This window comes from Mobula birostris, unplaced genomic scaffold (assembly GCF_030028105.1).
Source record: "Mobula birostris isolate sMobBir1 unplaced genomic scaffold, sMobBir1.hap1 scaffold_460, whole genome shotgun sequence".
NCBI classification, from domain to species: Eukaryota; Metazoa; Chordata; class Chondrichthyes; order Myliobatiformes; family Myliobatidae; genus Mobula; species Mobula birostris.
This window is the reverse complement of record NW_027277715.1, coordinates 110,297-135,365: the sequence shown is the minus strand read 5'-3', so window position 1 is coordinate 135,365 and position 25,069 is coordinate 110,297. Positions and strand designations below refer to the sequence as shown.

General features: G+C 48.2%; 1 protein-coding gene across 2 annotated transcripts in view; it reads left to right on the top strand.

Moving 5' to 3' along the window:
- Positions 1–25,069, top strand: part of LOC140193231 (sarcoplasmic/endoplasmic reticulum calcium ATPase 1-like) — a 199,933-nt gene that overhangs the window by 145,845 nt on the left and 29,019 nt on the right. For both annotated transcript variants that reach the window (XM_072250625.1, XM_072250624.1), the window contains exons 10-19: positions 7,970–8,072; positions 8,759–8,890; positions 9,041–9,163; positions 11,481–11,699; positions 12,925–13,260; positions 15,460–15,680; positions 16,599–16,801; positions 17,967–18,052; positions 21,531–21,664; positions 23,793–23,910. In XM_072250625.1, the coding sequence (XP_072106726.1) occupies positions 7,970–8,072; positions 8,759–8,890; positions 9,041–9,163; positions 11,481–11,699; positions 12,925–13,260; positions 15,460–15,680; positions 16,599–16,801; positions 17,967–18,052; positions 21,531–21,664; positions 23,793–23,910 (1,675 nt within the window). The remainder of the gene's footprint in view (positions 1–7,969; positions 8,073–8,758; positions 8,891–9,040; positions 9,164–11,480; positions 11,700–12,924; positions 13,261–15,459; positions 15,681–16,598; positions 16,802–17,966; positions 18,053–21,530; positions 21,665–23,792; positions 23,911–25,069) is intronic.

Genomic DNA, 25,069 nt, shown 5'->3' with positions numbered 1-25,069 from the left:
TATGAAAGGATGGGTTGTGGTGGTGAACGGGCCGGGGGCCGGTGGAAGGTGGGTAACTGTTCATAGTGAGCAGTAAACAGCTCCCAAATGTTGGTGCTGAGAGTAACAAGTTTGGAATTATCCACAACATCCAGGAAGAGAATGACAAAAATGTGTTTTAGTGCAGCTTATATCTTTCTCTCATTCAAGTGGTGTGACCTTAACAGAGGCGGATACTTCGAATTGTGAATCCAAATGCATCTTGGATTACTTTCCTGTTTCGGAGCACAATGGGAGAATTGTCACCCCTTCCTACAGCTTAGAGTGTCTACTCTGTGACACAGGGACACAAGTGTTGCTTTCCTACATTTACTCTTCACATACTCAATGCTAAATTCAGGGGACCATCCCCAACCATAAAATATTTGTAGGCTCCATCCCCAGTGGATCCCAGACCATGACTGAAACATCTGGTTAGGATAGCATGTAAGAAGCAGCATCCTGGAACCTGGTAAATTTACCTTTTGTCTCCTCTCTCTCCCATTCTCTTCTTCCCCCGTCTCTCCCATTCTCTTCTTCTCCTCTCTCTCCCACTCTCTTCTTCCCCTCTCTCCCCCACTCTCTTCTTCCTCTCTCCCACTCTCTTCTTCCTCTCTCTCTCCCACTCTCTTCTTCCCCTCTCCCCCACTCTCTTCTTCCCCTCTCTCTCCCACTCTCTTCTTCCCTTCTCTCCCACTCTCTTCTTCCCCCATCTTTCCCACTCTCTTCTTCCCCTCTCTCCCCCACTCTCTTCTTCCCCTCTCTCCCCCTCTCTTCTTCCCTTCTCTCCTTCCCTTCTCTCCCACTCTCTTCCTCTCCTCTCTCTCCCACTCTCTTCTTCCCTTCTCTCCCACTCTCTTCTTCCCCCATCTTTCCCACTCTCTTCTTCCCCTCTCTCCCCCACTCTCTTCTTCCCCTCTCTCCCCCTCTCTTCTTCCCTTCTCTCCTTCCCCTCTCTCCCGCTCTCTTCTCTCCTTCTCTCTCACCCTCTTCTTCCCTTCTCTCTCACTCTCTTTCTCTCTTCTCTTAAACTCTCTTCCTCTTCTCTGTCTCCCACTCTCTTCTTCCCTCGCTCACTCTCTTCTTCCCTCTCTCACTCTCTTCTTCCCTCTCCCACTCTCTTCTTCCCCTCTCTCTCCCACGTCTTCTTCCCCTCTCTCCCACGTCTTCTTCCCCTCTCTCTCCCTCCGATCTTCCCCTCTCTCTCCCACTCTCTTCCCCTCTCTCTCCCACTCTCTTCTTCCCCTCTCCCCCACTCTCTTCTTCCCCTCTCCCCTACTCTCTTCTTCCCCTCTCTCTCCCACTCTCTTCTTCCCCCATCTCTCCCACTCTTCTTCCTCTCCTCTCTCTCCCACTGTCTTCCTCTCCTCTCTCTTCCACTCTCTTCTTCCCCCCTCTCTCCCACTCTCTCCTTCCCCCCCCCAAAGTCACTTTGATCACATTTCTTCCTCATTCTGATGTTTGGTGTGAACAGCAACTGAACTGTTATGACTTGTAACTCCAAATCTTAAAACTAACAGAAAGAAAAGCATGGAGCCAGGGATAACTTGTTTAGTTTTTTTTTTACTTTAGTGAAGCACACACTTATGATGTGGTAACATCATGACATACGCCATTTGCGTACTTTTACGTACAACCCGTAATGAATTTTATAAAGAAACAATGCTTAATCTAAATATATATTCACAATATCACTCAAATATTAATGAAATATTTAAATGCACGACACTCATCCCTGCTTAGCTATAAACCCCAACTCAATGTAGAATGCACCTCAACTATATACACATTATACGATATAACACAACGACTGTGTAGAAATCTACAGCATAGTCAATTTTAAGTTACCCCATTCAGGCCTGACGATTTAATTGCTTCAGAGGATATCTTACTCTTGTTGGATAAACGTCTTTCCTGACAAAGGGGGTGTCACTCTGCTTGGTAGAAGAGACTTGTGGCTGTGAACCAATCTCAGGTCCTGTGGAGTTTGTAGGAGTTGGCTCTGGGCCTGCAGGAGGTGTTTGTGACAGCTCTGGATACCGTTCTTCTCCAACAACTAACTCTGCTCTCCTCATCACCAGGAGGGTGGTCCAGTTCTGTCCTTAATCTTTCCGTACCTCAGTAGTCCTTCATCAGGAATGCTTGTCCAGAAGTGAAACATTAAACCTGCTTGCTCAAGGAGTCCTCAGCGTGTCTCAGATGTTTGTCCTGCATACTCCTTCTGAGGTTGGATTTGACGAGATCCAAGCGTGAGCGCAAGGGACAACCCAGGAACAGTGTTGATGATGATTTGTTGGTTGTGGAGTGTGCTGCATTGCGATATGCAAAGAGGAAGTTGGTGAGCTTCTGACTCAGTGTCAGTGTAGTTTGTGCTGCAGACATTGTTCACAGTGCGTTCTTCAGACTTCAGTCACACTTTCCACCAAGACATTTGTAGCTAAGTTGTACATTGCAAATGTAATATGTCTTATTCCATTCATCTTCAGGAATGACTGTCACTGTTCTGTAACAAATTGTGGTTCATTTTGTGGTAAAATTCTGGAACACCAGCCCTTGAAAAGAGGATTGTCAACACATCAACAGTATTCAAGGCTGCAGTGGAGGCTATTGGGAACACTTCTGGCCATTTTGTAGCTGCATCCACTACTGGCAAGAAATTAGTGCTCATGAATGATCTGGCAAAATCCACGTGAATCCTCTGCCAGGGGAATGCAGGTCATTCCCAGGGATGGAGAGGCAGTGCTCTTAGCATCTTCTGGATGTGTTGGCATCCCAAACAGGGCATGGCAGGTTGCTGGATTTGCTGATCCGTTCCAGACCACCAGACAAATCTTTGAGCCAATGCTTTTATTTTGACCATGCTTGGGTGACTGGCATATAGTTTCTCCAACACTTTGGCTCTTAGCTTGGAATGTACAACAACTCTCAATTCCCACATCCGGCAACCTCCGTCATGTACCAGCTATTTTGAGTTGCCAAGTAGACCTGAGACGGTATGGGGTCTTCTCTGGTTTCCCTTTGGATCATCTCTGCTGTAAGAGGGAGACTACATCATTGGGGCAAATAAGACAAGTGTCCTCTTTTGTAAATTTTTCAGATATTTCTTTTTCCAAGGGTAAATGGGGTAATCTGTCAGCATTTCCATGATTGGTGGTCCTCGAACTTGATCTTGTAATTGTGTCTTTCAAGAAACATCCAATCTCTACATTCCTGCTGCTGCTGTTAGTGGAACACCATTCTGTGCATTGAAAATGGACACTATTGGTTGATGATCAGTAATGAGGATAAACTCTCTCCTATACTGGCTGAAAGGTTTTACACCCAAAACCAGACTCAAGGCCTCTCTATCAATCTGTGCGTAATTTTTCTCTGTAGCAGTGAGGGAACGTGAAGCAAAGTCTCTGGAACATCCCATCACTCATAACATGTGATGTGACTGCACCCAGACCATAAGGCTGTGAAGATGTGGATCATGCAAACAAGAGGAATTCTGCAGATGCTGGAAGTTCAAGCAACACACATCAAAGTTGCTGGTGAATGCAGCAGGCCAGGCAGCATCTCTAGGAAGAGGTACAGTCGACCCGAAACGTCGACTGTACCTCTTCCTAGAGATGCTGCCTGGCCTGCTGCGTTCACCAGCAACTTTGATGTGTGTTGCAAGATGTGGATCATAGTCTGTGAGTACGGTATCTGACATCACCCTTTCCTTTATCTTTTGGAAAGCCAACTCACACTGCTTTGTCCATTGCTATTTCTTTCCAATCTGAAGTAATGAATTAGTAGCTAGGTTTGGTAGGAAACTGTTATAGTAATTTCCAAATCCTAAAGTGGACCACAACTATGGCATGTCCTTTTAGCCTTGTGGCATCTACCAATGCTTGAATTTTCTCAGCACACTTGTGTAATCCTTGTGCGTCATGGTGTGACCAGAGTAACAGCATCATGCTTGAAGAATTTGCACTTGTGTCATGCTCTGAACCCATAATCTTCAAATCTTTCTAACACTGTCTTGAAATTTTGGAGATGTTCCTTGTCATCCTTACCGGTTAAAATGATGTCATCTGCGTGCCCGGGCAGCCTAGCCGCTCTTGATTCATATCTTTCTGCCAGAGTGGAGGTGTAGGTGCTACTCCAAAAATACGCCTATTATGGTGATGAAGCCCTTTGTGAGTGTTTATGGTGAGAAATACTTCGGATTCTTCTGCAATCTCCATCTGTGGCTAGGCCTCAGTTAAGTCCACTTTGCTGCAGCGTTTCACTCTAGAAAGGTTTGCAAAGATATCCTCTATTCTGGGCAGAGGGGTATTGATCTACTTTCAGTACTGGATTGATGGCGACTTTAAAATTACCACAGATGCTGACAGACTCATCCTACTTGGCTGCTGGGACCACTGGTGTTGCCCATGGGCTCCAATCAACCTTGGAAAGAATTCCTTCAGCCTGTGTGCATGGGATGTGCCATGCAATTGGTGGATGGATCTCCAATCAAGTTGTAGTTGCATCAGCCAATCACATCGCCACAATGCTGAGCCTCCTGTTTTTACCACATTCAAGGCCAATGTGGCTCGTTGGTTGTTGTATTTCACTGTTACCAGTGTCATTCCCACGGGAGCTAGCTTTTCCCCTGTACAACTTCTTAGTTGGATATCTGCAGGCTAAAATTTAGTTCAGTGTCTTTGAAATGCAGTTCAATTAATTTTGAAATGACTGAGAAAGCCGAGCCACTGTCCAATTCCATTTTAATTAATTTGCCATTCATTTCTGGTGTGAGTCATATTGCTCATTGTCTTGTTAGTTTTCTCAATGTAAATCTCAAGGCTACTCAGTCCTGTCTCACTCTCATCATTGTCAAATCTTTCTTCAACAGCATGCAGATTAATGCTCTTTCTGCAACTGAAACTTGACTTTTTCTCTTCCCCCTGCAGTGCATTTATTTTTAGCTATATGCCAGACATACTCTTTGCTTGTGTCCTACTTTGTTGCATTTTCTTCAAGTTTCACCTTTAAGACTGTGTTGGTCTTGTGTATATGAACCCCTGCCACAACAGTAACACAATTTGTTCAACCAGGCAGGCTTCTGTTTAGATGTTGCAATTTAATTTATGCTTACTTTCATTCCTGACTGCAACTCAATTATGTATCTGCATACAGTTTCTATTGATACAACAATTTCAACTGCTCTTGTAAATGTGAGTTGTGCTTCAGTTAGGAGACGTTTTTGAATGTCTTCCACAAACTACATGATCTCTCAGTGCATCATTAAGCCATCATGGAAGTTACAATGCTCAGACAACTTCTTCAATTCAGCCTGTTCCTTTTGATTCCACCTGTGGCACCTAAAGCGTTCTGCTATTGACAATGGTTTCAGTTCTAAATGTCCCTGCATTACTTTCACGATATCAGCAAAGGTCATTACTTATAGTTTGGTTTGAGCAGTTAAATTTCTAAACAAACTATATGTCTTTCCACCCAATGCAAGCAGCAGAACCGGCACACATTTTTCACTGGCTATTCCATTTGCTTTAAAATACTGTTCAATTCATTCAATATACATCACCCTGTTTTCTTCTGTGTAATTGAATACATCTACCTTTCCGATGTAGCCATCCATTTCTATTATTTAATTATTATTATCATCATCATCATCTCCCGATTCTCACTGTTAATGTTCCCAAGAATTTCATCCTTTCTGCCTTTTTTTTTAACTTGACCGCCTCTTCCTCTTGCGAAGAAAAAAGATGTGCTGCACTTTCTTTTTACTCAACCATTCCTTTCCTCCTGTGAAGAAAGTGTGCTACACTTTCTTTTAGACTTGATCATCTCGCTGTGCTTCACCAGATAGGTAGTCACCTTGGGTTTGTTTTAAATCATACTCATCGCCACTGTTAGGTTTTGTAACTCCAAAACACAAAATTAATTGAAAGAAAAGTATAAAGTTAGTGATAACTCAAATACATTTTTTTTTTAAACTTTAGCAAGGCGCGCACATATGATGCGATAGCATCATAACGTATGCCTTTCCCGTACTTTTACATATAACTTGTAATGAATTATGTAAACAAATAAAGAATGCTTAATCAAACAATATATTCACAATATTACTCAAATATCGCTGAACTATTATATACACATGAACCTCTTGACCATGTCTGCATGCTCTTAGTGCCATAAGATTGGCTGATTAGATATTTGTATTAACAAGCAGGCATTCAGCTCTACCTAATAAAGTGGCCACTGAGTATACCAGTGGTCCCCAACCACCGGGCCGCAGAGCATGCGCTATTGGGCCGCGAGGAAGCGATATGATTTGGTCAGCTGCACCTTTCCTCATTCCCTGTCACGGCCACTGATCAGCCATTACGCATGCGAGGTCATGACCCGCGCGTCATCTGTGTCAGGGCGGGAAGGCAATAACTCCTCGAGCTTGCAAATGACGACGGGCTGAAAAGTATGTTTGACATAACATCTCTGTCGGCATTTTGGATCAAAGTCAAGGCTAAATATCCTGAGATAGCCACGAAAGCACTGAAAACGTTGCTTCCATTTCTAACATTTTTCTGCGAGGCAGAGTTTTCTGCAATGAATGCAACGAAAACTAAACTGCGGAATAGACTGGAGATAAGGAACCCCCTTCGCGTATCGATGTCTCTCATCACCCCTCGATAGGACGGTGTTGTTGCAGGGAAACAAGCCCTGGGCTCCCACTAATTCAGCGATATTGGTGTGTTGCAATGATTTTATATATTCATACGGGGAAAATATTTGCTGTGCGTTTAATATCCAAATATTATTTAAAATGTTATGATGCTATTGACTTATAAGTGACCTATATAACCATATAACAATTACAGCACGGAAACAGGCCATCTCTCCCCTTCTGGTCCGGGCCGAACGCTACTCTCACCTAGTCCCACCGACCTGCACTCAGCCCATAACCCTCTATTCCTTTCCTGTCCATATACCTATCCAATTTTTCTGTAAATGATCGTATCGAACCTGCTTCTGCTACTTCTACTGGAAGTTCATTCAACACTTACTTCAAGCTCCCCTGATAATTGACTTATCATTATATCCATGCGAGGAAAATATTCGCTCTGTGTTTAATATTAAATTCGTTAGATAAACCTTTTTAGAAATAAAATTGAGTGTATTACCCACTTACCACTTATATTCCGGTAGTGATTAACACCCACCCCCACGAACAGAATCGCCAAAAAGGATTTGCTTGGTGGGGGGAAGGAATCGGCAGATCACAACGTGCATGCACATTGGTGCCCGCGCAAGACTTCATGGTCATTGTAGTCTTTTGGGTAAACAACGCATTTGACTGCTACTCTTGTTTGTTGGCACCCTACACCCCCCCCCCCCCCACCGCTTGGCTGGTCCGCAAGAATATTGTCTATATTAAACCGGTCCGCAGTGCAAAAAAGGCTGGGGACCCCTGGAGTATACCATCAAGATTCTGCAGCATGCACCATCAGTACTGAGAGGCACCAGTGTTGAGTGGGTGACTTAGATTAGGATGTCTAACCTGATTCTACTCACTTGCCTCATGTACTATAGCACCATGTGATCCAGAAACAGAGAGCATTCAGTGCCCCAAATCATACAGGGGCAGATTACTGTTCTCTCCCCAGCCTTGGACTATACACACACTGAGAAACCCAGCCTTGCACTATAAGTTGCCCCTAGTGTGTCAATGTTAGAAAGCTGAAGTTGGTGATAATGTGGAGAGAATAGAATTGGTAAGTACAAATGGTTGAGAGTTGGGGTGGACTTGTTGAGCTGAAGGACCTGTTTCTGTGCTGTATGACTGTGTGAGTGTTTCATTCTGGGAGAGCCGACCATAAGAATATAAGTTATTGCTCTTTTTGTTGGTGCTATTTCCAGATAAAACTCAATGCCATCTTTACACTTACTGATCTCACAACAAATATGTCTCTCTTTACAGACTGATGGGGGACAAGCCCATTCAAACCAGTCAGTACGCTGGACTTGTCGAGCTGGCCACCATCTGTGCACTGTGCAATGACTCCTCCCTGGATTACAATGAAGTGAGTATAAGTGTATTAGTTTTATTGTTGACCAAGTGTAAAGAGAAAATGTTCATGTTATATAAGAACATAAGATATTGGATATATCTGGAGTACTTCTCTGGTAAAAGTGTGACATCTTTTTTCACACTTGGTAACCATTTCTCTTTAACGTTCCCTCTGACTGTATCACTCCTGTTGTATTGAATATTGGTGGGTTTTTTTGTGTGTGCGTGTGGGTGTGGGAGAGAGAGTCAGAAGGAAGGTTCTCCATTAATCTCATATATTATAACCTCAGATGACAGTCTTTATTTTCTATGGGATTTAGCCTGAATCTTAATTCTTTAGATCCCTATTATAGAAGTGACATTTTTTTCTCATTTTCTGGTGAAGTACTGATAATTTAAAGCCTACTTTTCAGGCTATTAAACCACTAACCACCATTTTGTGAATGTAGGCAGCCCGCTGAGCGTCATGGATTCATCCTGCCTCTTGTTGCCTTGACTCTGTGGGTGGTGCATGTGAGCTGCCTCTGCTGGACTGCACCAATTGCCGTAGAAGACCATCTCACACAATAAACAGCCTCTTATATTTTTGATTGGCTTTCAGGACTCCAAACAAAAAACTTGACTCTGTTCTTGTGATGTGGTATAAATGATGACAAGGTTTTTTGGCATACTTGAACGTGCTCTTCTTTCTTTTTCCAGTCGAAGGGTATTTATGAGAAGGTTGGGGAAGCCACGGAAACAGCTCTGGTTTGCCTGGTGGAAAAGATGAACGTTTTCAACACTGATCTCAATGGCATCACTAAAGTAGAAAAAGCTACCTATTGTAACAACGTGAGTGTTCTGCTGCCAGTCACGAGTTTCGATGTTACCTGGTTTTCCAGGAGCTTCTCGTTGAATAGTAAATGATCTGCTCTCTGACACCCTCACTGCAATGACTGCTAATGTTTCTAGTCATTAACTTCTCCTATCTCCCTCTCATAGACCATCAAACAGCTGATGAAGAAAGAAGTAACACTCGAATTCTCCCGTGATCGCAAGTCCATGTCTGTTTACTGCTCTCCTGTCAAGCCCACAGATGGATCTGGTAACAAGATGTTTGTGAAGGTGAGAAGCCTTCGTGCTTTCTCTAGAGCGGAGCACTTTCAGGCAGCCAGGAACGGTCAGTTTAGCAGCAGAGGAGGGGCATATCTGAGGCTCATTTGCAAGGCGCACGGCAGTGAAAGGGAACTGTTCCTCTGCTCGTTCATTTATTAGAAACAGCTATTATCTGCTAGAATGTGGTTGCACTGGAGAGGGTGCAGAGGAGATTCACATGGGATGGAGTGTGCCAGGTGTGAGGAAAGCTGAGGTGGGCAGGTTTATGTGCCTTGGATCAGGGGAGACTGAGAGGAGACGCAGGTACGCAGAACTGTGAGAGTCAGCGAGAGGATAAACAGCAAGAAACTTTTCCTCATGGCTACAACTAGAGGGCCGAGTTTTAAGGCAACGGGTGGGAGATTTAGCAGGGATTTGAGGAAGAAATATTTCACCCAGACAATGATTGGAATCAGGACTGCCCTGCCTAAGTGGGTGGTAGAGGCTCCCTGAAATCAGGAATTCTCAGGAGAGTATTTGCATCACCAGGGTACAGAAGGCTTATGGACCATTTCTTGATCAGTGGGATTAGTACTCGTTGATTGGCAAGGACTTGGTGGATTGAAAGGTCAGATTCTGTAGTGCTTAACTCCATAATTCTAATCTCCACTGCAATCCTCACACGTATAATATTTTCAGCAATACTTTTTCGCCTCCTAGATGCTGACTGAGGCGTAAACTTCCGTTGTGGGTAACTGCAACTTACTATGTGTGTCTATGCGGGGTAAAACCCTCTGGAATTAACTTTACAACCTCAGTACTCCCTATTAAGAAAGTCAACACCAATACACACCAGGAGTTCGAGGAGAGTTCACCTTTACACCTTGAAGGCCATAAAATCCATTTCAGCCCATTGAACTGGCGATGATCACACCCAACAAGCAAGCAGCTGTAAACATACATTGTCTTGTCAAACTGTGGCAAAGTGGCTTGATCAGTGGGGATATTTAACCATTTGATGTTTCAGCTGAATCCATTTCTGTCTGTATTTTACACGTCGGTAGTTCTTGTGGGCAGCTCTGGAAAGCTAGTTTCCTGCTTTACAATTAGCTGTTTCAATGTAACATGCTGGAATTTCATTGCGAGTTCACAAATAGCTCCAGTAATTTACAGAGGGAGTGTCTTTGCATTAGAGGAAGCTTGTCCCATGTTAGCAGAGAGTGTGCCTCTCATTAAGGCATTTACAGGAACTGGATGTCAAGACTGACCTACTCAGCTCAGTTTAGAAGTAAAGTCTATTTCATGTCATAATGTGAAGTGGATCATTGGCTGCAAAAGCTTATTATTCACAACAAACTATTCCGGAAACACTCAGCAGGTCAGATAGCATCTGTGGAGAGAGAAGCAGAGTTAATGTTTCAGGCCAGTAAAGCTAAGAGCCTCCTCTATTTATGACATGGGGGAGGAGCATTTAGCTTGGGATGGGAATCACAGAACGAGACCCATTGGCTCAGTAAAATACCACACGATGAGAGATGAGTGCCAGATGAAAGTCAAAGGCGCCCTCAACCACCTGGCATCCATCAACCTCAGAGAGAAACCCAGTGTGCACTAATGTCCTATCCTCAGGTGCCTTTGGCCACCCGGCAGCCATCAACCTCAGAGAGAAACCCAGAGTGTGGTTTAGATATTCTGCAAGTCAGGCAGGGATGGTGGAGAGCGAGACCACAAACATTTCAGCAGAAGATCTGTCATCTCTCAGTCTCAGTCTTCATTATACTCAACAACTGAGCGTAGCCCTCACAGGAGAGAGCTGTATATGCTGTATGGTGCAGAAGCCTGTATTGTGGATTGGAAGAGTGTGTGTGTGGGTGTGTGTGGGTGTGTGGGCGTGTGTATGTGTGTGGGTGTGGGTGTGTGTGTGGGTGGGTGTGTGTGTGTGTGTGTGTGTGTATGTGTGTGTGTGGGTGGGTGTGTATATGTGTGTGGGTGGGTGTGTATATGTGTGTGGGTGGGTGTGTGTATGTGTGTGGGTGTGGGTGGGTGTGTGTGTGTGTGTGTATGTGTGTGTGGGTGGGTGGGTGTGTGTATGTGGGTGGGTGTGTGTGTGTGGGTATGTGTGGGTGTGGGTGGGTGTGAGTGTATGTGTGTGTGGGTGGGTGTGTGTATGTGTGTGGGTGTGTATGTGTGTGTGGGTGTGAGTGGGTGTGTGTGTATGTGGGTGTGTGTGTGTGTGTGTGTGTACTGCCTTCTGGTTACGATCCAGTGAAGCTTAGTGCAGGGATAGAATTCAGCCCTGACCGTGCCGGCGAGTTCTAACTGTCTAATGAGAACTTTGTTTGTTTAGGGGGCTCCTGAAGGAGTGATTGAACGTTGCAGTTATGTCCGTTACGGCACCACCAGGGTGCCCCTGACCCCTCGAGTAAAGGAGAAGATCCTGAGTGTGATCAAGGAGTGGGGAACAGGACGGGATACCCTCCGCTGTCTGGCTCTGGCAACGCGGGACAGCCCACCCAGGACAGAGGACATGGACCTGGAGGAACCCTCCAAATTCATCCAGTATGAGGTGAGCAAACTTGCTTCTGCTGCGGTTGGGTGAAAGGAGGAGGGGAGAGGCTGTAGGAGTAATGTTCCCTTATTCTGACCTTTGCCGTATCCCCGGACAACAACACCCTCCCTGCACGTGGAAGCGTTCCTTTTAGGAGCACCAGCAGGGTCTTTGGGAAGAAGGCCTTGGCTGTGGGAGGAGAATGCGGGGGGATCTCATTGAAACCTACCGAACGTTGAAAGGACTAGATAGGTTGGATGTGGAGAGGATGTTTCCTATGGTGGGGGTATCCAGAACTAGAGAATACAGCCTCAAACTTGAGTGGGGGGGGGGGGGGGCGACCTTTTAGAACGGAAGTAAGGAGGAATCTTTTTAGCCAGAGAGTGGTGAGTCTGCGGAATGCTCTGTTGTGGAGGCCATGTCTGTGGGTATATTTAAGGCGGAAGTTGATTGTTTCCTGATTGTTCAGGACATCGAAGGATATGGTGAGAAGGCAGGTGTATGGGGTTGAGTGCGAACTGGGATCAGCCACGATGGAATGGGGGAGCAGACTTGATGGGCTGAAAGGCCTATTTTTGCTTCTATCTCTTATGGTCTTATGGCTTCAAGAGGCTTTATTTCAGATTGCTCGTAGTATATATGCATTCCATCAGCTATCGTACCTGTTGAAGGCCGGGAGCTGAACCTGTTCTGGTTCAAAGGGAGCAGGAGATCAGACTGGATCTGAATCACAGAGGTGGACTCTTGTCAGAGATCAGGAGATCAGACTTGGCCTCCTTGCTTCTTCCTGAATTTGGTGACAGTAATACAAGTTACTGTAGAATTTGGCAGCTTACTCCTGAGATTCTAGTTTCTATTCCAGTCACACATAAGCAGATCCAAAAGGTTGTTCAGACTAAGTTCACAGAGTGAAAGATTCAACCTTCAGGAAGGCAACCAGCTGATGAAATAAATAAATAACCTTTTTACGAGGACAGGTGTGTGTTCTCCTGACTTCCCCTTCCTGAAGTCCACAATCAATTCCTTGGTCTTGCCGACGTTGTGTGTAAGATTGTTGTTGTGGCACCACTCAACCAGCTGATCTACCTTGCTCCTGTACGCCGCCTCTTCACCATCTGACATTCTGCCAACAACAGTGGTGTCAAATTGATAGATGGCAAATATATAAATAAACACTCGTTAATGTGAGCGCTATTGGTGGCTGTCACTGGTACAGCACTAATTCTTCTCCCTTCTCCTTTAGACTGACCTCACCTTTGTTGGCTGTGTGGGCATGTTGGACCCCCCAAGAAAGGAAGTGGTGGACTCCATCCAGATGTGTGAGAAGGCTGGTATCCGAGTGATCATGATCACAGGTGACAACAAGGGCACTGCCATCGCCATTTGCCGGCGGATTGGAATCTTTGGTGAGAATGAGGACGTGTCCGAGAAGGCGTACACCGGCCGTGAGTTCGATGACCTCTCCCTGGAGGATCAACGGGAAGCCTGCCGCGCCACGCGCTGCTTCGCCCGGGTCGAGCCCTCGCACAAGTCGAAGATCATCGAGTACCTCCAGTCCTTTGACGAGATCACAGCCATGGTGAGTCTGGTTGTTGCCAATGTTTCCACCTCTCCTGCAAGCTGCCTCCTTGCCCAGGCTTGCTGAAGCCCCCGGCTCAATGTCGATGTGATTCCACCCCTGTGAAGCACACTTATAAACGTAAGCAATGGTCTATCTGTTAAAATAGTGCATTGCCTTGCTGTTAAGTGGAAGAGTTCAGTGAATGGAAAGGGCACACAGTTTGATAGAACAGTCTATTTTTTATAATACCAACTGTTAGCATGTGACCTTGGGTAGCACAGTGGCATACATTGTGTGATAAATTTTCTGATAGAATACCAATCCTTATTTCAATGTATTTCACTAAAGCAAAATGAATTGCAGATCAGTTTGCTGAGGAGATGCTGGGACGACAGTCGAAAGCTGTGGTCAGGTGTTCAGATTGAAGTGCAGGCGTGCGGCTGGAAAAGAAAAAATGAGGCCCTGCTCCCAGCCAGCTCTCAACTCACACTGTGACGAGTTTTCAAGGGATTTTGAATGTCCATTGATTTGTTGGATAGCCACTTAAGTCTTGGGGTATGACCTGACTGTCAGAACGTTGCGTGGGCAGGGATTATTTGTTCCTTCTTATGGCGGGGAGCCTCTGAGGGCTCTGTCAGTCACACTGGGCCTCAGGACGTCACTGTTTAGAACACAGAACAGGACAGTACCGCACAACACAGGATCAGGATCCTCATTCCACAATGTTGTGCCCAACAAGCTAAAAAGTAAATCAAGAACCCCCAGAAACTAACCCCTCCTACCAACACAATGTCCATATCTTCCTTGTTCTTGTGCCTCTTAAAAGCCTCTAATGAATTTGCCTCTACCACCATACTAGGCAGCACATTCCAGGCATCCAACACTATGAGTAAAAAAACTTGCCCCTCACATCCCCTTTGAACCTACACCCTCTGGTATGGATGGAAAAAGACAATCCCTGTCTACTCTATCTATCTATGCCTCTCTTAATCTTATAAGCCTCATCAGATCTCCCCTCGGCTTCTGCCGCTCCAAAGAAAACAACCCAAGCTTGTCCAGCCTCTCATGATAGCACCTGCCTTCTAAACCAGACAGCGTCCTGGTGAACCTCTTCAAAGCCGCAACATCCTTCCTATAGTGGGCGACCAAATCTGTCTGCAATACTGCAGATTTTGCCAGGGAGTTTGGGCCCAGCATAAATGTGGAAGTGCTACGGGAAGGTGTGTCTTTCCTTGAGTCACCAGAACTGGCCCATGAGCCCAGCAAATGCACACCAGCCAGCGACCACCCATCTACACCTAACTATATCCAACCCCATTTTATTCCGCCCACCTTCTCATCAACACCGACAACACCCAGATTCTATCACCCTGACAGCTTAGTGGTTAAATGATCTACTGACCTGCATTTCTTTGGGATGTGGGAGGAAACGAGAGCACTCAGGAAAACCCCATCCAGTCACAGGGAGGACTGTATACAGACAGTACCCCAGGTAAGGTTTGAACAGGGGTGTCTGCCACTCCAAGGCAGTAGCCCTACCAGCTGCACATTGTGCTATTTTCCTGAAGTACGTCTGGACCATTGCACAGCCAATAAAATGTAGTCACTGTTTACTTCAGACATACAGGCTTCAGTTTGTAAGATGCCTTTAGCGCTAGACTGCATTACGTTGGTACATTGGTCTATTGTTGACAGATGTACTGAGATACATGTCTTGCATACTGTTTTTACAAATCAATCCATTATAACAGTGCCTCGAGGTAGTGAAAGGGAAAAGTAACAGATATGGAATGAAGCGTAACAGTTACAGAGAAGGTATAGTGCAGGCAGACAATAAGCAGCAAGATCATAACAGGTTATTGTGAGGACAAGAATCCATCCCATTATACTTGGGGATCGTTCAATTGTCTCAGAACTGTGACATACAAGCTGTCTTTGTGCCTAGTGGTAATCCTTTCAGGCTTTTGTATCTTCTGTTAGATGTAAAAGGGGAGAAGGGGGAATTCCTTCAGGGTGGATGGGTTCTTTGACTATGCTGGCTACTTTACTGAGGCTGCAAGAAGTATAGAGAGGTCCAGGAGTGGTTTTCTACCCAAGCTGTGGACATAGACGGCCCTTAATTTGTGGAAATAATCATCAAGGAGATGTTGAATGGCTTTCTACTTCTGAATTTGAATAGTATTCCTGAAGCAGCCACTGATCCTTCCTTCTCTGCAGACTGGAGATGGTGTTAATGATGCCCCTGCTCTAAAGAAGGCTGAAATTGGGATTGCAATGGGCTCAGGAACTGCTGTGGCCAAGACGGCATCAGAAATGGTATTGTCAGATGACAACTTCTCCACCATAGTGTCGGCAGTCGAGGAGGGTCGAGCTATCTACAACAACATGAAGCAGTTTATTCGCTACCTCATCTCCTCCAACGTGGGCGAAGTGGTCTGGTAAGGCTTTCTTCTCGTCAATGACCTGCTGCCTCGGGCTTCAGCACACCCTGTGTTCTGCTTCTGCTCCCACCCTTCTGTCCTGGGCTCACCCAAGGCTTGAAGGAATTGCTCCAGGTCACACACATCATAAGCTTGAAATAGTGGATCTAGCCTCGGCAATGAAGAAGTCCGAGCCAGTCCAGACTCCGGTCTGCCCCTGGTCCGCCCCCCTGTCCACAACCCCCGGTCCAGCCCCCATTGTGGTCCAGCCATCAATCTCTCAGCTAATGTTGTGAGGCTAATTAACCTGCAGTACGTGGTTAGGTGTTGAGCCTTGAACATGTTAATGCAGACCTGCCACTTATCGTTCAGTCTTTGTCCTGAAGTTAGTTATTGACGAGCAGCTTCCTGGAGCTGCCATCTTAAGCCAAGATTTCCACCTGCATAAAGAAGGATCCAGGACAAACAATTGGTCACAGAAAATAAAAAGTCCTTCTCCTCTGATCCACCTGCTGCAGCGGATCTATACATAAAGGACTGGAGTGCCAGTGGACTGCTGGTAAAGACTGGGTGGTTATGGGTCACCTGCCTGCCTGTCATCTGCCCACAAACACACACTCGTATACACTCAGCGTTGCCCTCCATGGTGTAATGTAAGCCCCAAGAATCGGTGTACCCGGTCCTTCCTTCATTCCCTCCTGTTGCCTGTTGCCTGCTCCAGCTGAGTGGAGATCGGATTCTCCAGGTGAGTGGAGATCGGATTGAATGAAGTAGCTTCAGATAATCTGGGGGCTGTGAACCCGGGTCGATGCAGAGACAGTCTAAAGCCCCAGCATTGACAGGGACATTTACTGTTATGACAACCTGCCTGGAATGCTGTTTGCTTCGGTTTACATTCTGATCACCTTCCTCTTCCTCTTCCTCGTTTTCCGTTAGCATTTTCCTCACTGCCATCCTGGGCCTGCCGGAAGCATTGATCCCAGTCCAGCTGCTCTGGGTGAACTTGGTGACTGACGGCCTGCCTGCCACAGCCCTGGGCTTCAACCCTCCTGACCTGGATATCATGAGCAAGCCACCCCGTAATCCCAAGGAGTCGCTCATCAGCGGCTGGCTCTTCTTCCGCTATATCGCCATTGGAGGTAAGTCGCCAGACCACGTCTCTCCAGACATGAGGCGCCTGCCCTTCTGCTTGTCTACTCGGCTTCAGGAGACGAGTATCGTCAGCGAGGCCCCGTTTATTGCCCACCCGGATTGTTTGAACCACCGCTGTCCTTCTGGAGCAAGCTGCTGTTGGGAAGGGAGTTCTAGGATAAAGAAATGGGAATACATTTCCAAGACTGGATGGTACGTGACTTGTAGGGAAACTGTATTCCTTGCACGTACAGCAGGCTGTCTGAACTCGCAGTAATGTTCCCCTGTGCCTGCTGCCCCTGGGTGGTAGAGGTTATGCTATCGGAGGAGGTGTGGGCAGGCAAGTAACTGCATGTGTTCAGGCATCTGGTGGCTCTGAAATGGAGGCCATAGGAACTAAGGAATCTGGGGCGTTGTAGTTTGAACTGTATCTCCTGGGCGTATCAACTGTATATCAGTGAGTTGTATATCCTTGTATCTCTTTCACGGATTCCATTGGCACTGGAATGTACAGCAACGCTTACAAGCTGCCCCTAGTGGTGTGTCGGTCATTAACCCAAATGACACGTTTTACTAGGTTTCAGGATGCATTGTGATAAATAATTCTGAATCTTGAGTCCATTGTCACCAGGAGTTGATTCCAACCTGGTAACCCACCAGGGGGGAAAGTAGTTTCCCAGCAACCCAGTGTGGCTTTGCATCTTCTGCCCAGATGCACAAACAACTTTCAGCCTCCATCCACGGGGTGCAGAACAAAAACAGCATTGTAGGATGATCACTGGGATCTCTCTCTGCTAAGGCAGCATCAGGCTGATTCAAATTAGCCTGATGAAGACGTTTCTTGGTTTCTACAACATGCCCTTAGCTGATTCTGATATCTGAAGGTGAAGGGGAGAGTCAGTTCTGGAAGCTTTCAACAGAGAATCGTATGTAGCCTTGGAATGGTAGCTCTGCAGGGTCGTGGTGGGAGTCAAAACCAGAGTGTGGGATGAGATGAATCTTTCACACGCCAGATGGGCAGAAGGTCCACGTCCCCTGCTCATGTTTCCAGACTGAAGATCCAGCCAGACAGGAGACAGAGCTGTGGGAATGGCAGGTGGTCATAGGTGACATAATCGCACGGTGCTCTCCTCCGAGGCTCCTTTCCTTACCCTGATCATTGGTCTCTTTCAGTTTACGTCGGCCTTGCAACCGTTGGAGCAGCTACTTGGTGGTTCATGTTCGATGACAGCGGTCCACAGGTCACCTTCAACCAGCTGGTAATGGAGATGAGATGCAATCGTCCCATGGGGGATGGGTGAGGGCGGTGAGGCTGAGTTCAGTAACGGCCGATCTGTAGGAACTGTAACTGCTGGGTGAAGTCTCAGTCATTACTTACTATTGACGATCTGTTAGAAAGTCCTCACCATGGATTTTCAACTGTATTCACTGCCTTGATCCAGCACCACGACTAATCGAATCCAAACCAGACAAAAACAGATGGTTCTTGCTATATTAGGGGAGTCTTCGCCCAAGTCTGAATGTTGTAAATAACAGTCTGTTTCAGCAAGCACTTCATTGTGTTCAGCCCTTTGAGCTGACCCGCAGAGTGATGTAGTGTTGCCTGGGGACTGTGATGCCAGTCTGAGATAATTACTTTCACAAAGACTCTATTAATCATCCTGATCCAGAGTCTGCCGAGAACACAGCAGGCTATCAATAATGGAGAGCAGGCTGTCACATCAGAGAAAGGGCAAGTGTATACATCTCTTCAACCTCCTGCGACCCTGTGCACTGATCTCACTCAAGGCAAACCATGCTGTGTATTGTCCTCACCCAAACACAGGCCACTCTGTGCACAGACCTTCCACAAACACAGGCCACTCTGGGCACTGACCTTCCACAAACACAGGCCAGGCTGTGCACTGCCCTTCCACAAATACAGGCCACTCTGTGCACTGACCTTCCACAAACACAGGCCACTCTGTGCACAGACCTTCCCCAAACACAGGTCACTCTGTGCACACACCTTCCACAAGCACAGGCCGCTCTGTGCACTGATCTTCCACAAACACAGGACGCTCTGTACACTGACCTTCCACAAACACAGGCCAGTCTGTGCACTGACCTTCCACAAACACAGGCCACTCTGTGCACAGACCTTTCCCAAACACAGGCCAGTCTGTGCACTGACCTTCCACAAACACAGGCCACTCTGTGCACTGACCTTCCACAAACACAGGCCAGTCTGTACACTGACCTTCCACAAACACAGGCCACTCCATGCACAGACCTTCCCCAAACTCAGGCCACTCTGTGCACTGACCTTCCACAAACTCAGGCCACTCTGTGCACTGACCTTCCCCAAACACAGGCCACTCTGTACATAGACCTTCCCCAAACACAGGCCAGTCTGTGCACTGACCTTCCACAAACACAGGCCACTCTGTGCACTGACCTTCCCCAAACACCGGACACTCTGTGCACAGACCTTCCCCAAACACAGGCCACTCTGTGCACTGACCTTCCACAAACACAGGCCACTCTGTGCACTGACCTTCCCCAAACACAGGCCACTCTGTGCACTGACCTTCCACAAACACAGGCCAGTCTGTACACTGACCTTCCACAAACATAGGCCACACTGTGCACGGACCTTCCCCAAACACAGGCCACTCTGTGCATAGACCTTCCCCAAACACAGGCCAGTCTGTGCACTGACCTTCCACAAACACAGGCCACACTGTGCACGGACCTTCCCCATACACAGGCCAACTGGGACTCAGAGTAGAAGGAAGGGTGAGAGCAGGGGGCCACTCCAGCAGGGGAGCTGGGAATTGGAGTGAAGGAAGGGTGAGAGCAGGGGGCCACTCCAGCAGAGGAGCTGGGAATCGGAGTGAAGGAAGGGTGAGAGCAGGGGGCCACTCCAGCAGGGGAGCTGGGAATCGGAGTAAAGGAAGGGTGAGAGCAGGGGGCCACTCCAGCAGGGGAGCTGGGAATCGGAGTGAAGGAAGGGTGAGAGCAGGGGGCCACTCCAGCAGGGGAGCTGGGAATCGGAGTGAAGGAAGGGTGAGAGCAGGGGGCCACTCCAGCAGAGGAGCTGGGAATCGGAGTGAAGGAAGGGTGAGAGCAGGGGGCCACTCCAGCAGGGGAGCTGGGAATCGGAGTGAAGGAAGGGTGAGAGCAGGGGGCCACTCCAGCAGGGGAGCTGGGAATCGGAGTGAAGGAAGGGTGAGAGCAGGGGGCCACTCCAGCAGAGGAGCTGGGAATCGGAGTGAAGGAAGGGTGAGAGCAGGGGGCCACTCCAGCAGGGGAGCTGGGAATCAGAGTGAAGGAAGGGTGAGAGCAGGGGGCCACTCCAGCAGGGGAGCTGGGACTCAGAGTAGAAGGAAGGGTGAGAGCAGGGGGCCACTCCAGCAGGGGAGCTGGGAATCGGAGTGAAGGAAGGGTGAGAGCAGGGGGCCACTCCAGCAGGGGAGCTGGGAATCGGAGCGAAGGAAGGGTGAGAGCAGGGGGCCACTCCAGCAGGGGAGCTGGGAATCGGAGCGAAGGAAGGGTGAGAGCAGGGGGCCACTCCAGCAGGGGAGCTGGGAATCGGAGTGAAGGAAGGGTGAGAGCAGGGGGCCACTCCAGCAGGGGAGCTGGGAATCGGAGTGAAGGAAGGGTGAGAGCAGGGGGCCACTCCAGCAGGGGAGCTGGGAATCGGAGTGAAGGAAGGGTGAGAGCAGGGGGCCACTCCAGCAGGGGAGCTGGGAATCGGAGTGAAGGAAGGGTGAGAGCAGGGGGCCACTCCAGCAGGGGAGCTGGGAATCGGAGTGAAGGAAGGGTGAGAGCAGGGGGCCACTCCAGCAGAGGAGCTGGGAATCGGAGTGAAGGAAGGGTGAGAGCAGGGGGCCACTCCAGCAGGGGAGCTGGGAATCGGAGTGAAGGAAGGGTGAGAGCAGGGGGCCACTCCAGCAGGGGAGCTGAACAGCAAGTTCAGATTGTAGGACTGAGGATGTAGTGTCACACCGAGCCTCACCTGCCCCACGAGCAGATGGGCAGGAGCGTCCGTAAGAAGTCTCCAGCTGTGTTTATAAGTTCAAGGACATTCACCCAGTGTGCATGAGGCCACATCATTTAATGCCTCTCTTACAGTGAGCTTGCAGTGTATTGATTGACTGTTAGACACACATTGCCACTCTATGTAACAGTCTGTGTCAGGGTTTGATCCAAATTACCTGGAATTTTCTTACTATGGCTCACACAGCAGAGAGCTGGTTTACATCTCTCTGAAAAAAAATGACAGCTGTCATCGTCGGTTTTGAACTGAGTGTGGGCTAACGTTGAGGAACAGCAGAGTGGTGCAGTGGGTGAAGCTGCTGGCTCACGGTCCAGGGCCATGATTCCATGCTGACCTCCAGTTTCCTCCACCACCCCAGACATGCGCTGGCTGGTCGATTGGGCGACTGTTCTAAATTGCCCCTACTGTGTAGAATCTGGGGACGAGGGAGATGTGGTGGGAGTGTGGGGAGAGTAACACTGGTCTAAGTGGATCATTGAAGGTTAGTGCAGACTCAGTGGGTGGAATGGGGTGTTTCTGAGCTGTGTGGTTCTATGACAAATATTGAAGGTTCTGGAGTCTGATTTGATCCACAATCTTCGGAGCTGGGCTGAGAGTTCCACTGACGTTGGAGCTGTGGTGTATCACAGACAGAGGACAGAGTGTGTGCCGGGTTCCACATGACAGCCTCCCTTTCCTTCCCTCTCATTCTGCAGCGACATTTCATGCAGTGCACACCAGATCACCCCCTCTACCAGGAGATCGAGTGCTCCATCTTCGAGTCGCGCATCCCCACAACCATGGCCCTGTCAGTGTTGGTGACCATTGAGATGTGCAATGCCTTGAACAGGTGAGTGGTCACCGGGGCGCGGCCAGGACTGCTGCCCGGCTGCCCGTCAGCACCGCAGTATGGCGACTGGGGGGGCGGGGGGTTGCGAGAGATTGTGTGGGGTTGCGGGGGATAGTGATAGTGGAGAGAAATACCAGCTCGCAACCACAAGCCACGTGTATACACATGGCATATGCGCTGCACAAAAACACACGCACGCATGCTAAAACGTGCACCCACACAGCGAACCTGTCAGCTACTGATACTCCATTTCCCGGTTAGAGTTAGCTCTGCCTCGGTCTGCAGGGGATATTGATATAGAAAAAAGGTGACATGCTGGTTTGGAACAACCACTTCTATGAAACAGCAATGATTCACAAAGGCATTCAGTGACAGACTCACCATCTGGAAGTCCCAGTCATGGACAGCTGCTTCTCGAAAGACACAACCTCTGGCTCATGGTCATTGTCTCCGTTTTCATTGACGTTTTATAAATGTTTTGCTTCAGGTACGAGTTACAGTTGATCAGCCCGCGGCAGAGAGCGGATCAGAGTTACAGCTGATCAGCCCGCGGCAGAGAGCGGATCAGGGTTACAGCTGATCAGCCCGGGGCAGAGAGCTGATCAGAGTTACAGCTGATCAGCGCGGGGCAGGGAGCTGATCAGAGTTACAGCTGATCAGCCCGGGGCAGAGAGCTGATCAGAGTTACAGCTGATCAGCGCGGGGCAGGGAGCTGATCAGAGTTACAGCTGATCAGCCCGGGGCAGAGAGCTGATCGGAGAGTTACGGCTGAAGGGCGGGGGAGCAGAGAGCTGATCAGAGTTACAGCTGATCAGCCCGGGGCAGAGAGCTGATCAGAGTTACAGCTGATCAGCCCGGGGCAGAGAGCTGATCAGAGTTACAGCTGATCAGCGCGGGGCAGGGAGCTGATCAGAGTTACAGCTGATCAGCCCGGGGCAGAGAGCTGATCGGAGAGTTACGGCTGAAGGGCGGGGGAGCAGAGAGCTGATCAGAGTTACAGCTGATCAGCCCGGGGCAGAGAGCTGATCAGAGTTACAGTTGATCAGCCCAGGCAGAGAGCTGATCAGAGTTACAGCTGATCAGCCCGGGGCAGAGAGCTGATCGGAGAGTTACGGCTGAAGGGCGGGGGAGCAGAGAGCTGATCAGAGTTACAGCTGATCAGCACGGGGCAGGGAGCTGATCGGAGAGTTACAGTAGATCAGCCCGGGGCAGAGAGCTGAAGGACAAGGGTCCCTGCTCCCACCGAGGAGGCCCAACACTACCACAAGTAATGGCCCACATTCCCACCAGATATCCTCCCCAACCCCGTGAGTAGTGCCTGCCCCACCCCTCGCACCACCACTACACCACTAACCCACCACACACCCTACCCAACCACCCCGTCTGCTGGCCCCTCCTCACACCTCCCCGTGGAAGAGTCTCCAGTCCAGTCAGACCCTCAACCCCAAAAGTGTGACCCTAGTGAGTTCTACTCTTCAGTGAATCTCTCTTCTCCCCCTACCCCAACCCCACCAGTTGAGACCCCGACCTGTTGCTGTCCAGTCTTCTGGAGTGTGTTCTCAGGGCTTCCCTAGAGACAACAATCATCCCTGATCCAGCCAGTGCTTGGTGTGCCTGTCTTCTCTGATTCCTGCACCCTGTTCCATTCATGCCCAAGTATCTGAGATCTTTCACCATGATCCTTCAGGCGCCGTATGCCTCTGTCCAGTCCTTCCTCTGCCTCCGGCAGCACCAGCCAACCACTCCCCCACCCCCAGGACCCTCTCCGGGACCCTGGGCCATACCCTACTTCCTACAGTAGCCTATTCCCCCACAATGAGACGTGCTGGGCAGAGAGATGAGGAACTCGTCTCAGCGTCACACAGCGCGTGTTCGGAGAGGGATATCATAGGAGATGACAGTGGTGACCTCCCTGGTCATGTGGAATCGGAATCAGGTTCATTATCCCTGACACACTGTATGTTGTGTAATTTGATGCTTTGTAGTAGCAGTACAGTGCTGGACTTTAAAATAAAAATACTATAAATTACAATAAATACATAATACAAAAGAGAGTTGCTTCAAAACTAAGTTAAAACTTTGTGTTTGCTTTGGTCTTTCTAATTCCTGAAATCTCTTTGCTGCCCAGCCTGTCTGAGAACCAGTCCTTATTGAGGATGCCGCCATGGGTGAACGTCTGGCTGCTGGGGACAATCTGTCTGTCCATGTCTCTGCACTTCCTCATCCTCTACGTGGAACCATTGCCTGTGAGTATGGTGCCACAGTTAACACAAGGCTAGCTGTTCACTTTCAGCCAAAAACCACTCCCAGGACCTCTGCCTCCGTGGTGCTGGAGCCAAGTGGCAGTGTATGCCTGCTTCAGATAGAGCTTAGAGATACTGCATTCTTGCACAGGGTTCACAATTGAAAGTCCATCTGATTTTGAAGTCATAAATCCCTTTGTTGTTTTTCTACTTTCGTTGAAAATTCCTGCCCCCATTGCCTGTGTAAGCTAGCTGTCCCATCGTCAATAACAAAATGAGCAGATTGTGCGGCTACGAGGGGTAATTGATAAGTTTGTGGCCTGCAGTAGAAGGAGATGAGTTGTTAACTTCAAGCTTCCTGCATTATCACTCAAAGAGTTGAACTACACGTGCATGTAACAAGAGCTGTAAATTAATCTCCTTCTACCTTAGGCCACGAACTTATCAATCAACCCTCGTAGTTCCCGTTAAACATGAAGGAGTGAGAACTGATAGTGGAAGCAGTTTATGGGAGCTAGATCAAAATTGCCCAGTAGCAATAAAACCAGAAAATACTGGGAATACTCAGCAGGTCAGTCAGTGTCTGTGGAGAGAGGAGCAGAGATAATGTTTCAGATCAGTGACCCCTTTGACAGAGCTGGAAAAGAATCACCAGAGTTCCAAGTGGCCCTGTGGTGATGCTGTTTTTGAGATGCACTAATATTTAGTATGAAATACTTAGCAAAACAACTGAATATACTTTACAGGTTAGAATATAGAGAAAGAGCAGTATTGCACCGGACAAGCTTCAGCCCCTGATGTCGCACTGATCTTTTAACCTACGCCAAGATCAATCTAGCCTTTCTCTCCCACGTAACTCAACAATTTTCTTTCATCCATGAGCCGTCTAAGGTTCTCTTAATTCTCCCTAATGTATCTACCTCAACCACCACCTCCGGCCATGCGTTCCATGCGTTACCAATCTTTGTGTAAAAAAATCCTACCTCTGACATCCCCCCCCCCCCCCCAAAAACCTTCCTCCAATCACCTTAAATTTATACCCTCTCATATTAGCCTTTTCCATCCTGGGAAAAGTGCTGGGTGCCTCTCTGTCTTTGCCTCTCATCATCTTTGAAACCTCTGTCAAGTCACTTCTCATCTCCCTTCGCTCGAAAGAGAAAAG